The sequence below is a fragment of the Rhamphochromis longiceps genome, linkage group LG11 (genome assembly GCF_057381845.1).
Source record: "Rhamphochromis longiceps isolate RC_006_pf linkage group LG11, R_longiceps_female_GT1.1, whole genome shotgun sequence".
NCBI classification, from domain to species: domain Eukaryota; kingdom Metazoa; phylum Chordata; class Actinopteri; order Cichliformes; family Cichlidae; genus Rhamphochromis; species Rhamphochromis longiceps.
In genome coordinates, this window is record NC_140567.1 from 27,690,745 (window position 1) to 27,707,494 (window position 16,750).

A 16,750-nucleotide genomic window follows, 5' to 3' on the forward strand; every position below is an offset into this window, starting at 1 on the left:
ATTTGATGGTCCACCGAAACTTGGCCAATTTAGCCACAAACTTGGCCACAAAAGTTCATTTAAATGCCCAGCAGAACAAAACTGTGAGAGTACACCTGTGAGGGCAGCAAACCATTTTAAAGTAATATACTTGAAAAAGCCAAAGAGCACATATGTTCAGAATACTGTTTGGACAGGGCAAATAGCTTATCAGCGACATGTGAACGTTTAGAAGCTTGAAGCTCCACTTTCATGTGATGCCACATATATAGCAATAATTTCTGCAAGTGCCAGTGTCACCGAAAATGCTGACCTTTGTGCACAACCCAACACCTAGTGGCTTGTTGGGAAAAATGCAGGACACTTTAGTTCATATGATGCTGGTCTAATATATGGAATGAAAAGGTTGCTGTCAGTAATACACTTGTATTATATGATTTCATGATAGAAATCAGCCCTGTGTTTTGACAGAAAAGTACGTTTTGCTTTCCTTTAATAGTATTTTCAACATTCTAAAGGAGTGAAAAAAAATATTGAAATTGTAGAAAAAATACAACCTTACATCAAATTCGTCAAAAACGTAACTCAATGACCCACCATATCTTCGTAATGAATCACTCAGATAACCAGACCTGCCACTTTGAGCCTCAGATGCTAAGTCCTCTAAATGTATTTTAATCCTCTTTGCAATCAGTATGCTTCTACTTATCAGCTACCAGTTTAACAGATGTAGACACATCTTGTGACAGACCAAAACAGAACTTGTGTGATGACTTCGAGAACACAACAAAGTAAAAGAACAAAAAAAAAAAAAAAAAATGGAAGTGAATGGCTCCAGCTCGTCCAGGTCACAGTCCTTGATGTTTCTGTTGGTAACCTGAGAGTCAGCATCTTTGAGAAACTGTTAGATGTGTGTCCTGATGAATTTAAGGCTTTCAGCCTCTCTACCTCTGTGTGATATTGGAGTGTCTTTTCCTCAGATAAGTAATGATCTTCTTGCCCTTCTCTACTTTTAGGGCAAGATTATTTTCCTGACACCAGGCCACCAGTCCTATCACTTCTCTATCCCGTCCCTACCAGTAATCGGCCCAATCACATATGCAAATGTTATCATTCTGGTATTGATCAGGTGGTGCACATGTAACGCGCTGCGGACACTAAAGCGGTCGCGCCAGAATGTCACGCTAAAAAGAAAGATTCTTTAAAATACAAGGGGGAGCAAGCGAGTCAGATACCACGGGCACAGAGAGGGAGCAGGTCTGATCAGAAACAGTTTATTACTAGGCCAGGGAGCACAAATAAAACACCCTTAAAATGTACATAATAAAATGTTTGCTCTCTACTAAAAACAATTCTAAAACCCATAAAACTACCATTTTCTACATTCACTAAAACCCCCCCTGCTATAATTAGGCCACATGTTCATTATGGGTCCATCAGCAGGCCAGGAATTCCTCCTTTAGAGCAGAGTCCACGCCAGCCCCGTCTTCAGCAGACAAGAAAGAGCCACCCATCTTCTTGTCCTTCCGCTGGCCCATCACTTCCCAGCCCGGCTTGCGTTCTGCACCCGAATCCATGATGCGACCACCGCCACAGCTCCCCTTGCGTCGGTGTCCTGCAACATAACAAATAGGGGCCAGAACAATGGTCCCAGAAGCGGCCCTGGCTCATGGCCATGGTGACCCTCTCCCAATCCAGCTGCACCCAGTAAACAACAGTAGAGACCCTACTCACAAATGCAGGCAGAGGTAAACCTCTGCCCTGCTGCCAATCACACGCGTTGTCTCTTACTGTTGCCGTTCCATGAGGTCAGGACTTGGTCGCCGCATCACACTGGCCATCTCGCATTAACCTTCCAGTCTGGGGCCTCTCTCTTTCAGTGCCCAGCTAGCCTGTTTTTAAAAGGTCTTTACACAGCTGATAGGCCACCTCTGGACACACCCCTGCCTCAGCAGGTGGTCCCTATCAGCTAATTTGTCCCATGTGCAGCCAGTCCACAGTGGATAACAACCATGTCACATAAAACACTAAAAACCATGCAATAGAAACAGAATAAAACCATGCAAATAAAACACTCATAAATAAACACTAAAAATCAGAATAAAAACAATATACAAGATAAATGCAAATTTCCACTGTGTGACACACACACTCATATGTGAAGACAGCATGTGGCAGTGTACTCAGCACGTGCCCCTGAGTAATACCAATGCTCACAGTTCTGATGTTTGATGTCTGGTTTTCAACTCTGACTGAGTGGGGTCTATCTTACAGGAAGTTCAGAGCTCAGTTACAGAGAAAGGGTGTGAGTCTGAGTAACAGCAGCTTCTCAGAGAGTCTGACAGCATTAAATGCAGCTTCAGTCATTTCACAGCATTTTCACAGATGATTGGACTGATTCTGTATGCATGTGTGGTGGTGTGAAGGCAGAATACCGGTAAATGTGACTAAATGGTGTTGATAATGCCACCCGGGGAGGGGGTTACACCCCAGGAGAGATTACAGTAGCTAGTGCAAATGTTGTACCAGTTACAAAAGCCCACAGGCTTGTTATTAACAAGCAAAAGTAAGGACAAAACTACTCAAAGTGTAGAGCAGAAAAAAAACCTTTTTAGGTAGCAGGGCAGCCCTGCTACTGTACCTAAAACACTTGATTTTCGCCAAGTACTTTTTTACTCTTACTTAAGTAACTTTGTTGACGATTACTTTTCACTTTTACTTGAGTAATAATATTTTAAAGTAATGCTACTCTTACTTGAGTACAATTTTTGGATACTCGACCCACCTCTGGTTATAAAGAGGTCATCATCAGGTCCTTCAACGCACATATCAAACCAATATGTAAGACTGCTTTCTTCCATTTACGCAACATCTCTAAAATTAGAAATATCCTGTCTCAGAGTGATGCTGAAAAACTAGTTCATGCATTTATTACTTCCAGCCTGGACTACTGTAATTCATTATTATCAGGAAGTCCTAAAAACTCACTGAAAAGCCTTCAGCTAATCCAAAATGCTGCAGCAAGAGTCCTGACAGGGACTAGAAAGAGAGAGCATATTTCTCCTGTTTTGGCTTCCCTTCATTGGCTTCCTGTTAAATCCAGAATTGAATTCAAAATCCTGCCCCTCACATACAAGGTCTTAAATAATCAGGCCCCATCTTATCTTAATGACCTTGTAGTACCCTTCGCTCTCACACTGCAGGCCTGCTTGTTGTTCCTAGAGTATTTAAAAGTAGAATAGGAGGGAGAGCCTTCAGTTTTCAGGCCCTTCTTCTGTGGAACCAGCTTCCAATTTGGATTCAGGAGACAGACACTATCTCTACTTTCAAGATTAGGCTTAAAACTTTCCTTTTTGCTAAAGCATATAGGTGACCCTGAATCCTCCCTTAGTTATGCTGCAATAGACGTTGGCTGCTGGGGATTCCCATGATGCATTGAGTTTTTCCTTTCCAGTCACCTTTCTCACTCAGTATGTGTAAATAGACCTCTCTGCATTGAATCATATCTGTTATTAACCTCTGTCTCTCTTCCACAGCATGTCTTTTATCCTGTTTTCCTTCTCTCACCCCAACCGGTCGCAGCAGACCCAGGCTCAGGCCCCTCCCTGAGCCTGGTTCTGCCGGAGGTTTCTTTCTGTTAAAAGGGAGTTTTTGCTTTCCACTGTCGCCATAGTGCCTGCTCATTGGGGGTCATATGATTGTTGGGTTTTTCTCTGTACCTATGAAGCGCCTTGAGGCGACTTTTGTTGTGATTTGGCGCTATGTAAAAAAAAATTGAATTGAATTGAATTGAATTGAATTGAAAAAAAGTCATCTGGGGTCCACCCTACCATACACTAAATTGTAGATAACCCATGAGGATCCCACTTACCACCCTTTAATAGTTACACAAATTCATCAATTGTCACGGGAAATGAATCCAGTCTCTAATACCTAACAGCCTGTGAGCTTTGCCACCTTGAACAGTAATGAGTGCAAGTTGCGAGAGCTCAAGAATAGACCACTGATGTCCCTCATAACCAACATCTGATTAACAGCAAACGGAGGGGTGAAAGTTCATGCTGCATTCACAGACACCATGTATGAACCAACATCCACCAAATGTAACCCACTGCAATCTACCCCTGGGGTTTGAATCGTCATCCCAACGATTGACACTCACTGCTGAGGTCTAAACAGGGTAGATATATTAGGCACAGGTGCCTGGGAGTTCACAGCCCCTGTTGTTCTACTTCCTATTGCCTGGGGCAGATGATGCCGATTCGAGTGCGTCCCAGCATTAGCACGAGTAGTCCTATGTGAAGAAGCAATATTATTTTGAACACCAGCCGTAACTGGCAGCTGATCGGTGCAGACCAGCACCACAGAGGATGTTGAGGGTTTTGGCTCACTTGGTATGCAGGAAGTAGGGGTCTCCTGTCTTTGTTGGCAATTGCTTGGGGCTGGAGTAGGTTCATAAATCAATAAAAACCACTCACCACCTTGCATAGTTTCTAATAGTTGGATTGGAGCACTGGGAGGACAAGTAGTCACATACTCCACCTTATTCTTTAGTAGTGAACGGTGGACATGTTTCACGTGACTAAGGTTATCCGACAGAGTAACAGTGTAAACTGATCCATTTTGGTCTGGGGCCTGTAGCACTTGATACACCACTGAACTCCAGACATCCTAAATTTTATGACGGCCTCTAAGCCCAACCTCTTTAAGGTAAGTCAACTGACCTTCTTGCAGGGGAGCATCCCTCACATGCTGGTTGTGACATGTCACACGCCAATTAGCTGCAGCCTCCAAGCGTTTATTAGCATGTTCAAAAGCATGACATAGCCGAGTCTGATGCTCTGCAATCCAATGATGGGTGCTACCAACCACAGGCTCCTGAATCCTACCCAACAAAAACTCAACAGGTAGCTGGGGATCTCAGCCAAACATCAGAGCAAATGGTGACTCACTAGTAGACTGATGCACTGTGGTGTTACACGCACATGCATAAAGTAAAGAGTCCATGGTAGCCAGGACAGTCTTTTTGATCCTTTCTAAATACTTCATCACGATTGGTGTGAGTCCAAAAGGATGATAGTCGTTTAAATCCACTACCAGTATGTTTCTTAGAGAGGGGCACACTGGTAATGGACTTAAAGGATGGGCAGATTGCATGTCTATGAATACACCATCCAGCTCTGATGAGCAGACCCTGAGTGCATGCCTGGGGATATTATTTGGGCCAGCTGCCTTATTTGGGTTTGTTTTCATTAGAGCTGTGCACACCGCCACCAATGACAGATCGTGATGTAGTGGTTTGTCCTGTGTGTCATGTCCTGTCTGACTCTGTGGGTTGGTGTTGTGTATAAAAAAAGTGGGTGAGGTACTCAAATTGTTTTCAATTTAGGCTATGCGGAGATGACTGCTATTAACACTGCCATTGTTATTTTAGTTTAGGATTTTCCACCTTTCAATTTGATGTTATTTTAGTTTTCAGGGTGGATTTTCTGATTTCAGTTTGGTTTTTAATTGTTAAATGTTAAGTTTACATTTTATTAGTTTCTGTGTCTGAGTTTTTGTTTTTATGATGTGGGTGGTATTAGTGACATAGGTCAAATATAAGTAAAACAGTACAGTACAACACATTTGACTCACAGTCATTTTCACCACAGCCTCCTCTTTGTTTCCATCTTTGACTAAACACCAAAAATTAAAACATTTCCTTTATTTTCTTTAATGTCTGTTGCTTTTTTAAACAACACATTTAGTGAGTTTTGGTTTATTTCTTAAGACTATTTTTCTATTGTTTTCACTTTTTTTGTATACTTTACTTTGAATAAAACACTTTAACAAATAAAATAATCCAAAATATTATTTTCAGTGACTATCCTCAGCAGAATGTCCTCAAAGTATGAACACACATATTGCTCACAGTAATAATCGTACAACAACCTTTTGTCTGCAGGGTGTTATTGTTTTACTATCACTGATGCTCATTATTGATTAACACTGCAGACGCAGTACTGCTGGGGTTTTAACACTTTTAACAGCCTTCTTTATGCAACCTTTTGCTTAGATGCTTTTTTACTGCGGTTATATTTTATATGGTGATTATGTAAAACCTAAAACTGCAAGACAAAATACAGCTGTAAAATAAATTTAGCGTAAAAAGTATTTTTTTTCTTTTAAGAACAAAAAAAATTGTTTATAAATTTGTTTCAATTGATGAGCTCGAGTAAATTAATGTACCTAATAACGTTCCTCTTTGTGAAAGCAGCATTTAATTGCCGTAACATTTTGATGTCAACTTTAAAGAACTTCTTTACCTACATTTGTTTTATCTTAACTTGATCTGCAAGGTAATCAGAAACTGTGCTTTCATGCAGTTCATGAATGGACCTCACCTCTGTACTGAGCAACAACAAAAAAATGTTGTTACATAACATCTGTATCACACTGAAAGCTTCTCATTAAAATTATCTCGATCCATGTACTTTAGAACACCCGCCCTGCCTTCAGAGAATTAGGTAAAAGTTAAGTTAAAGATTCGATTAGAAATCATTCCTTTGTTGGAAAAAAAGACTCATGGTTTCAGATTTTCCCCTTGACAAGCGTGTGGGTGAAGTTACAATTTAAGTAATTTGAGGAATCAGTTACTAAATCAAATGACAGCAAGGATAATGACCTTACCTATTTTAACAGTCAACTGAAAAGCACTTTGGACCAATCCATATTGTTTTAAAATGTGCTATATAAATAAAAGTGACTGCACTTATCCTGGACTTTTTTCTCTATACTTTTATTTCACAATAAACACAATCACTAGAGGTCATGTGATTAATTCTTTTGCCCGGTGTCCTGATGATAATTGATGAATAAACCACTGAAGACTCTTCTTCCACCTGCAGTAAAAAGCAATACATTTCATTACCCAGACAAAGCAACACGCACACACTTCATTTCTGCATGAGGGTTTTAGGATACACCTCGATGTCAGCACAGACACTTACCCTGCTATTCAAGCCACAGCAACAAATTTGAACAGGAAATGCTTTGGTGAGACAGAAGCAGAAGCATATTCAGAATCAGAGGGGAAAATTTTTCAAGTAAACCATTTAATAAAAAAACAATAATGTACACAGGAAGTGGAAGTGAGGCGCAGCTGCATAGCCTACCTGAATGTAATCTTGATTTGAAGCAAAAAATTGTAAGTGCCATTAAAATGACACATGATACTGATATACCACAAATAAGTGGGATCCAGTCTTCAGGCTCTTTTTGAAAACCTGTTAAACCAAAAGCTAAATATTAATATTTCTTTGATTCGGGTGAAAAAGATTCACAAACAGCATATGGCTAAACACCCACCTGTTCTTGTGCTAAATGATGATGTGTGAGTGGTAGCAACTGTGGTGTATCCATCAAACACTGAATCTATATTGCACTTTAGGGACCCGTGTGGATGTACAGGCACAGATGTAGTTGAAGTTCTGTTTGGATTATTTGATTTCATGCCGCACGTCACAGCGCAAGATGCAGATGAATCCTTACTGTCATATACTGTAAGTAAAGATCAAAAGGTTACATCAGGTTATCTTCTATCATGAAACAATGATGTTTGTGTGTTAGTTTCTCACCTGTAACTACACACAAATTGATAGTGACTCGCTTAATACTGTGTCCGACACAGCTACTCATCCAGCAGGTATATTTCCCAGCATCTTCTCTTCTGACATTTCCAATATATATAGACTTGTTGAAAGTCAAATTGTCTGTTGTTGCTCTTACTTCTGATTTCCCAACAGCAGTCGTTGCTTCAAAAGTCCAAAAGTTTATTTTATCAAGTTTACTTGAACATGTGTGCTGAAAACTGCTGCCAGCAACAATGTAAACTGTCTCACTGACGTCTTTCCACGTCTCTGAAAAAAGAGAGGTAAAGGATTGTGAGAATCATCTTTGACGAATGTAAAAATCTTTACATAAGCACAGGAAGATTCTGCCTTAACGGAAAAAAATATGACAGCAGGACAAACCTTTCTTCACTATGATGTCAGTGGACTTTTGGCATGTTTCTTGGCAAGTTTCACACCAGTACACACCTTCATCCTCCTCGGTAAAAGAGCTGATGACCAAGGAATGATTGGATCCAATTCTCAATTTGGGATTGGACATTTGATGATATTGCATTCCCCTCTTATCTTGGAAGAATAACTGAACCTGCTTACTGCTATGGTCCTTCTTGTAAAACCATTTGAAAGAGTCTGATCGATGGATGTAATGCTGACACGGTATCACAGCTCGACATCCCAGCGAAAAATTAAGTTGTGTTGCGACTCGCAAAATATCACGTTGCTCATTTAAATTAACAGTCACTTGAAAAAAATATAAAACATTCAACAGTCAGTTCATCAATTGTATTTTAAATACATTGTATTTAATTAAGCAATTTGAATAATGAATTTAGTTAAGTAATGATTTGATCAGATACTCACTGTTTCCTGAGAAAGTAGAGAAGTTCCAAACAAGTAAAAAGATGAAAATGAAGCCTTTCTGTTTCATATGGGAGAAATTCCTGTCCCCGCAGAAATAAAACCCAACATGAAGCATCCTGGCTGTACCATTACTGCTCATAAAAAACACAGATCACAAACTCTGCCTCTCAGCAAAAGGTTTTAGATTGAGCTTAACAGCTCAAATGAGCCTGACACATCGGAAGTGGTCCAACAGCCAGTACAGAGGAAATTTAGCAAGGTTGTCACCCACACTGTTTTTCTGATGTGGTCTGGCATATGATTTGCTTCTTACATTTAGTATGGGTGTTAAGACACAAAATGTGCATCGCAAACCAGTTTCTTTTTTAATATATAGATGCCAAATATGTTCTCACATTGTATTTTATGCTGAGATAATGTTTGTGAGGGTTGAACCAAACTGTGATTGAGCTGTTTGTACAGTTTATCGTACGGTTAAACTCACTGGAGTTTGGACTTCATGTGCAAACAAAGCACTTGTAACCAACTTATTGGCTGCCAAGTACAACAACTGACACAATTACACTTTGGGAATTAAGTATGATACGTACTCTGGATTATTGATTCAGATTACAAAAAATTACATACATACAATGTAACAATGTAAAGTTAGAGGCGTTGTCCAGGATTTCCTTGCTTGTAAGGTTTTTTAATCATAAGTCAATTAAATGGATTTTTATTGTGTTCATAATTCTTAAAATAACCTCAAAGTATTTAGTAACTACATGAAGGAACAAGTGTTTGACAGGCAAACAGAATAGCCAAAAGGAAAACCTACATTTTTGCGTGTGATGTTCACTTTACATGAGCAGAAATTATTTCGGTTAACAAACAAAGTTATTTTTGATAGAATTTGTAAATAACCGCACTTCTTCATAATCTACTTTTTAATTACATACTCTAATTTTCCCATATTTGCATCTTCATCATCCCAGTTCTCGTTTTCCGCCGTAATGATGTTGCTGTTGCACTCCTGCGCTCAAAACGCCGACAGTTCCGTCAGGACATGAAGTCAGCGTTTTATTGGGTGTCAGATTCCCCGCCTACCGGAGACAGCACTGAAAACATCGCTTTTCCTCCAGCTCTTATCAGAAAGGTGAGCTCAGATCACCTTTTGCGCTTTGTTGGGGAGGTTTTCCTGCACGCGGAGGCGGAAGACACTTGCACCTGCGAGATGAAACTAACTAAAACTTTCGCGGAGTTTCAGCTGGGCTGGCCTCACATGCATTACGTCTTTGTTGTGCTCTGTGTTTTTGCCGTGGTGTATAAATTAACAATTCTACTTGCGAAAAGAAGGGAAGCACTGCGAAACTTCCAAGCTTTTCCGGGGCCGCCGCCACACTGGCTGTTTGGACATGTTCTGGAGGTAACTGTATCAACACACTCGCAGCAGCTGTAACATCTGTAACCGTCCAGTAAAGCTGACCACACCATGTTGGAGAACACCATTCTGCAAACAGAGACACACAGTTGACAAACAACACAATTTACACGAGTAAAGTCTGCCTGCTGTGATGTGTTTCAGTTGTACTTTTTCTCTTTCAGTTTAAACAAGATGGGACCGATATGGACAAGGTAGTGAAATGGGGACAGGAGTACTCATATGTTTTCCCAATGTGGTTTGGCCCCTTTGTCAGTGTCATCAATATTCAGCATCCAGATTATGCAAAAACTATCCTGACATCATCAGGTGTGAGAAATGTTTTACGTAGTTGTTGTGTTGATGCACATTTATAACTGTGTAGTAAAGTTAAAGGTCCCTAACACCATTTTTATTTGTTATGTTTCCTAACAGAACCAAAAGATGATTTGGGCTACCGGTTTATTGAGGGTTGGATTGGTAAGGCTCATTTTTCTCCCTTCTACAGCATTTTGTTAAAGTGCAGAGTTGTTTGTTTTGCTGCTTTCCTCACTCATGCACATGTTCTTCAGGAAATGGGTTGTTGGTGTCAGAAGGTCAGAAGTGGTTCCGCCACAGAAGGCTCTTAACACCAGGTTTCCATTATGATGTTTTGAAACCATACGTAAAATTGATGTCAGAGTCTGCTGAGACTATGTTGGTACGTTGAAGACAATTTAGTTGCATAATTGATAAATAAAATCAAAGTCGTGATGTGTTGGTCAGCACGTGTCAGTAAATATCATAGAAGTAAAGCAGGAGCAGTGTCTGTATCCTGCAGAGAGATCACATCTGTTCTCTCATTGTTGGCAGGATAAGTGGGAAAGTTATGCAAGCACAAATGAGCCTTTTGAATTGTTTAAACACATGAGCCTCATGACACTGGACAGCATTATGAAGTGTGCCTTCAGCTGCTACAGCAACTGTCAGACAGAGGGGTGAGCCTAGATGAATCTTTTTAAAGAGTCATTTACAGTGTCAGTTTTATGTTGAGTCTTTGGTTGTTGTAAATCTGCATTTAATGTTTGCCTCCTTTGTCATTTCAGTGGAACAAATGCATACATCAAAGCAGTTTATGACCTCAGTTTTCTAATTAACCTTCGGCTCAGAATGTTTCCGTACCACAGTGACCTCATTTTCCACCTTAGCCCACATGGTTTCAGATACAGAAAAGCACGTCAGGTGACCCTCAGTCATACAGGTAAGCTTTGCTTTGATTCATCTGAACCGTTGCCAAAAATCAGTGAGCCTCACATTATAGTGTCAGATCTACAAATGCTTACATTTTATATTTTTTTCTAAAGAGGAAGTTATAAGAAAGAGGCAAGAAGCACTAAAGGAAGAGAAGGAGCTTGGACAAATACAGGCAAAGAGATATTTGGACTTTCTGGACATCCTTCTCTTTGCAAGAGTATGTTATGTGTCATCAGTTTCAGCCTCTTACTTCAACACATTTCCCATTGTAGGATTTGCTTAATGTATAGGCAAGTCACAAACTGGGGTTTTCCTGCATAAAGGTCATACAGAAAATAAGGCAAGTGCCAACTTGAGATCGTGTCAGATATCTGAAGTACTGGCCTAAAGCTGAAATAGCATATGCATGCAGCAAATAAGCAAAGATGCATGCTGTTGCCAAGCTGCATGTTAATGTCCTCTGACACAGAGACGATGATCAGCCTTTTCATTCTCGTGAGCAGCAACCTGAATACAAAATCTCTTTTGTGTAGAGAATGATCAACACTGGTTAGTGTTTTGCCCAGTTTCTTACGTGATGAATAATACAAAACCCCAAAACATAGAAAACCCAGGAACAATAACCAATAACTGCCCAAACTAAAGGCAAATAGGAAATAACACAAAACCTAATCACATATCAAAAATGAGAAAAATACAAAAAGAACTCAGAGCGCTGGGTCGGAGACCCAGCCTGTGACACAATTAGTGCTTTATATGGCTTAAGAAGAACAGCGGACCTTGATACTTGGCTGCTGAATAAATTCCCAATTTTATAAAGGTATCTGTATAAGGATGAATGTTATCCAGCTAAAGCTGAGTTGAAGTCGGGTGATGCAGTAATATAATGAGCCTGAGCAGCAAAAGTAACAAAGCACTTTTATTGAGAAGCCCAGTTAGAGTATAGTGCAGTCCATTCTGTCTTTTATCAACTGTAAATATCCTTTATTTCAACGCCAGGATGAGAACCAGCAGGGTCTGTCAGATGAAGATATGCGGGCAGAAGTGGACACCTTCATGTTTGAGGGCCATGACACCACAGCCAGTGGCCTGTCTTTCATCCTCTACTGTCTGGCCTGCAACCCAGAACATCAGAAGATTTGCAGGAAGGAGATTATGGAGGCCTTGCATGACAAGGAAACCATGGAGTGGTAGGCTTGTGAAAGGACAACATTGCAATAGGGAGACAAGTTGGTGCCATTCTGTGGTACCAAAACTTTATTAGGAGACATATAAACAAGATTTCTTATTAGTTGACTTCACTAACTGCATGTTGGTCTCATTTTAAGGGAGGATCTCAGTAAAATCCCATACACTACAATGTGCATAAAAGAAGCTCTCCGCCTTTACCCCCCTGTACCAGGAATTGCCAGAAAAACCACCAAAACTGTAACCTTTTGTGATGGGAGAACAGTGCCTGCAGGTCAGTGATTTTACTCTGTTGTTATTATCAAAGAGTAAACATTAAATGTCTTCACTTAATAATCTTTTTGGAAATTTCTCATGCCACATGGTAAACACAAACTCTTAAACAACGTTGTTTTTCTTTAGATACATAGATTACTTTTCTTTACGATTCAATAAAGGACCTATATTGACTTAATACTTATTACTTTATTATTCTACAAGGGCACACTGGTATTATTTGATTGTATTGTCACATACAGTATCTTTTCTATAAGCTAGTATAGATCTCTAAAACGTGGGCATAAAGTACGCCGCCGCCTACACATTATGTTTACAGGAGCTGCTCAGCCACAGGAACCCATGAGCCACAAAGCTCCATGCACACCATTTTTGTACTGATGTTGATGCCAGAGGAGGTTTAGAGCTCTGCAGTAACTGAGTCAGCAGAGAGCTGGAGATTTTTATGAACTCTGCAACTTTACATGGTCTGGCACTTCATGGCTGAGTTGCTATACTTCCTAAACATTTCCAGTTTGCAATAATACCACTTACACTTGATCACGCTGCATGGCTAGCTGCTTGATTTTATGTATCTGTGCCAACTGGACTTAAAACCCCTGCATTTGAATTATGAGTTGTGTCACAATAAATTTTTCGATATGGTGTATGCTTGTTTTGTTTGAAAAATAATGTTCAGCTACACACACCCTATAATCTTTTAATAATAATAAACTAAGTACACATTTCTTTCAAATGTAGGTTCTGTTGTTGGAATAAGTGTGTATGGAATTCACAGGAATGCATCTGTCTGGGAAAACCCTAATGTAAGTAAAGACAATTTTATTCCCAGCACAACTTACTACATGGAATACATCATCAAAGGAATCTATGATGAAATAAAATTATGAAGTTTGTCAGCACTCTGCTCATATGGCTGCATATAATTTATCAAATAAATGAAGAAGCAATCATGAAACTGGTGCATTAAATTAATTACTAGTGCTGTATTTGCTGAGGTGGGTAGGTCCCTGGTGCCAAAGTGGACCTCAGGACAGATTCAAGCTGGTTTAATGACTTACTTTATTATGTGTCAGAAATCAGTTTTCTCTGCGCAAGTGATAAGGGCGATGAGGTTCAGAAAATAAGTAATACACATAACACTGCTCTCTTTCTTTGTCCTGTATTACATTAGGTCTTTGACCCTCTGCGTTTCCTACCAGAGAACATTGCCATGAGATCTCCTCATGCTTTTGTGCCCTTCTCAGCTGGGCCAAGGTTTGTCCTCACCTGAAACTATATCACTGTATAGAGACTGCTTGTAGTAGTCTCAAGTATGTGAATGTGTAACTTAGCACTGACCCCATTTACATCAACACAATAAAAACTGGTTTTATGATGGGCTAAAGCAAGTAGGGGAAAGGGTGAACTCACTGTAATCTAAGATTGATCCCATTTAAAATGCAAGCACCTTTGGCCCTGAATGTTAAAAAATAACATACTATACTCATCCCTACTATTCATATTCCTCATGTCCTAATCTCAGAAGGATCAAACTATTTTCATCATTTTTCAGTTCTTTAGAATATTCACTTGTATATTTCTTACATTTAATATTTTCCTCCCTCAGAAACTGCATCGGTCAGAACTTTGCTATGAATGAGATGAAAGTGGTGACAGCTCTGACACTGAAGCGATACCAGCTCATAGCGGAGCCCACTATGAAACCCAAGATCATCCCCCGACTGGTTCTCCGCTCACTCAATGGCATCCACATCAAGATCAAACCTTTAGAGACTTAGCTAAAGTGCACTAACTGCAAGAACTGCTGAAAATTACTGTATTTAGAAAGTAAATACTTTATGTTGATTTGAAATACTTCTACTATATAACTGAGCTTTCACATGTCATTTAATGAACGCTGTTGTGTAGTTTATGTTTTAGGAGAAATTACTTGTTGAAAAAAATCTGCTTTTTATACTAAAACAGTAAAGGAGAAGCTTGTGCACTTTGTCAGAAAGTAATAGAATTTGTGTTGGGGGTTTTATTGGGGGGGGGGGTTTATAGTACATAACAGATTTGTAGTAAATGGCATTGCACTGACATCATTTGCAGTGTAAAGCTGTAGATAAAATTCTAGTGAATACAACTTCTGTCTCAGTTTTACACTCCATCATTTAATATTTCTATTTTAAGATAGAGGAAGAGGACTGGTGTTGTGTTGTAAATTAAATTAGCATTCTTTTTCCAACAAAACATAATAACAAAATTTTTTTAAAGTTCTTCACTGTATTTTAGTATTCAGGATCAACCAAATCAAAAAGGTTTAATTGAGCTCATATTTCCATATTACTTCTATTGTTTAAAAGAGAGCTCTCTTTGACCTATAATGAAGATCATTTATCTATGTTTGTGCATTTATATGAAGTCTTATCTAGTCAGCATGAAAGCAATTCATAGATATATGATCAAAGTTTATCTCTGGAATATAACCTTATTTTACAGAGGCAGACTGTAAAGTTGATGCTTAAAAATGTGGACAATGTATCAAATTACTCGCATTGCATTTAGAGTCTTTCCTCATACATACAGCTTATTGTAAATCTGAAATATCAGTTTATATCAAGGCAAATTCACACTGGAGTGATATATATGGTTAATTAAATGTAAGAAAAATGACAAAACCTTTACCTCTGACTGATATCTTTGAGTCCACTTGTCCTTTAAGAGGGGAAGGTTACCAGAAATCAATACAAGCTTGTTCTGAGTGGTCATATTAATCCAATGATGAGACATTTCTATCCTCTTGTGGGCAGGGCTGCCACTCACAGGGCACGGGGGGGCCACTGAATAGTTCGACTGAAAAAATGATCTTGGGTAAATGGTACGGCCTTTGTTGTCAGCATATCTCTGACAACATCTACTACAGAGCTTTTATTGTGTTCAGAATTGTGTTAATGGATTTTTACAGTGCGGACAACCAAGATGACATAATTAGATAGCAAATGCAACTAAACAACATGTTTAAAGATCAGTTAACACTGGAGCCTTGTTCAAGCCCCCCCTCCATGACCTCGTCGATATCCAACCTGGAAAAAATACACAAAATAACATTCAGTTGCCTCGACGTGTAAACAAACCTAGAGAAGGGACACGAAAAAAGGACAGCATAAATACAGAGGAGAGAGGGAGATAAGAGAAGCTGGAGGACAAAGCTCCAGATCCGAACATCAGTAACTGACAGCCAAGGGGGAGAAAGAGGTCCCAGGATGGTTGATGATCCGGAACAGAGAGACCTGAGAGGAAGAGAAGAGGGAGCATCAAAGCAGTCGAACAAACACAAAGGTTATTCCAAATTTAACACCGCAGTTTTTAGCTGCCAAGAGTTAATGTACACTGGTCTCTGTGCTGCATATGCTGTCAAAAACACGCTGATATCCAGCAGGTAAGATAAGACATTTGCAGCTTTAGTGAGTGCAGTTTCACCGGAGTGACAGGCCTTGGAAGCAGACTGGGGGGGGAGAAACGATGATGATTACTGTTTCCTGTGAGGGCACACACACTACCAGTCAAAAGTTTGGACACACCTTCTCATTTCATGTTTTTATTTATTTTCATGACTTTTTAGATTCTCGCCAAAGGCATCAAAACTATGAATAGTCACCGTTTGCTGTGATTACTGCTTTGCAGACTCTTGGCATTCACTCAGTGAGCTTCATGAGGTCATCTCCTGAAATGGTTTTCTAACAGTCTTGAAGGAGTTCCCAGAGATGCTGAGCACTTGTTGGCCTTCTTCCTTCACTCTGTGGTCCATCTCATCCCAAGCTGTCTCCATTGGGTTTATGTCAGGTGACTGTAGAGGCCAGGCCATCTGGCGCAGCACTCCATCACTCTCCTTTTTGGCCAAATAGCCCTCACACAGCCTGGAGGTGTGTTTGGGGTCATTGTCCTGTAGAAAAATAAATGATGGTCCAGCTAAACTAGAACAGGATGGCATGTCGCTGCAGGATGCTGTGTTAGCTATGCTGGTTCAGTGTTCCTTCATTTTGAATACATTTCCAAAAGTGTCACCAGCAAAGCATCCTGTACACCATCACACCTCCTCAATGCTTCAAGGTGGGAACCATGTATGTAGAGACCATCCGTTCACTTTTTCTGTGTCGCACAAAGACACGGCGAAGTACAGATTTAGACTGGTTCAATGTCCATTCCTTGTGTTCCT

At 39.9% G+C, this 16,750-nt stretch overlaps 2 protein-coding genes across 2 annotated transcripts; one reads left to right on the forward strand and one right to left on the reverse strand.

Annotated features, from left to right (window-relative positions):
* Positions 1-1,415: 1,415 nt before the first annotated feature.
* Positions 1,416-8,568, reverse strand: LOC146659414 (uncharacterized). The gene is made up of 9 exons (XM_085424193.1): positions 8,454-8,568; positions 7,968-8,333; positions 7,599-7,880; positions 7,330-7,521; positions 7,137-7,247; positions 6,972-7,012; positions 6,759-6,863; positions 6,366-6,372; positions 1,416-1,594 (listed from the first exon to the last, which is right to left on the reverse strand). The coding sequence occupies exons 1-9, from the start codon at positions 8,566-8,568 to the stop codon at positions 1,416-1,418; spliced, it is 1,398 nt and encodes a 465-aa protein (XP_085280319.1).
* A 948-nt stretch (positions 8,569-9,516) lies between these two features.
* LOC146659415 (cytochrome P450 4B1-like) lies at positions 9,517-15,986 on the forward strand. Its single transcript, XM_085423446.1, has 12 exons — positions 9,517-9,858; positions 10,038-10,182; positions 10,288-10,332; positions 10,425-10,552; positions 10,705-10,829; positions 10,938-11,092; positions 11,196-11,302; positions 12,085-12,275; positions 12,414-12,547; positions 13,291-13,355; positions 13,724-13,806; positions 14,159-15,986. Exons 1-12 carry the CDS (start codon positions 9,667-9,669, stop codon positions 14,328-14,330), a joined length of 1,542 nt encoding a protein of 513 aa, XP_085279572.1. The 5' UTR covers positions 9,517-9,666; the 3' UTR covers positions 14,331-15,986.
* Positions 15,987-16,750: the final 764 nt, after the last annotated feature.

Coding starts and splice junctions, on each gene's coding strand:
- LOC146659414 (XM_085424193.1), bottom strand. CDS start 8,568: ATGCTTCATGTTGGGTTTTATTTCTGCGGGGACAGGAATTTCTCCCAT. Junction 8,334..8,453: donor CTCTACTTTCTCAGGAAACA/GTGAGTATCTGA, acceptor ATTTTTTTCAAG/TGACTGTTAATTTAAATGAG. Junction 7,248..7,329: donor ATCATTTAGCACAAGAACAG/GTGGGTGTTTAG, acceptor TTGGTTTAACAG/GTTTTCAAAAAGAGCCTGAA.
- LOC146659415 (XM_085423446.1), top strand. CDS start 9,667: ATGAAACTAACTAAAACTTTCGCGGAGTTTCAGCTGGGCTGGCCTCAC. Junction 10,830..10,937: donor AGCAACTGTCAGACAGAGGG/GTGAGCCTAGAT, acceptor TTGTCATTTCAG/TGGAACAAATGCATACATCA. Junction 11,093..11,195: donor GGTGACCCTCAGTCATACAG/GTAAGCTTTGCT, acceptor TTTTTTCTAAAG/AGGAAGTTATAAGAAAGAGG.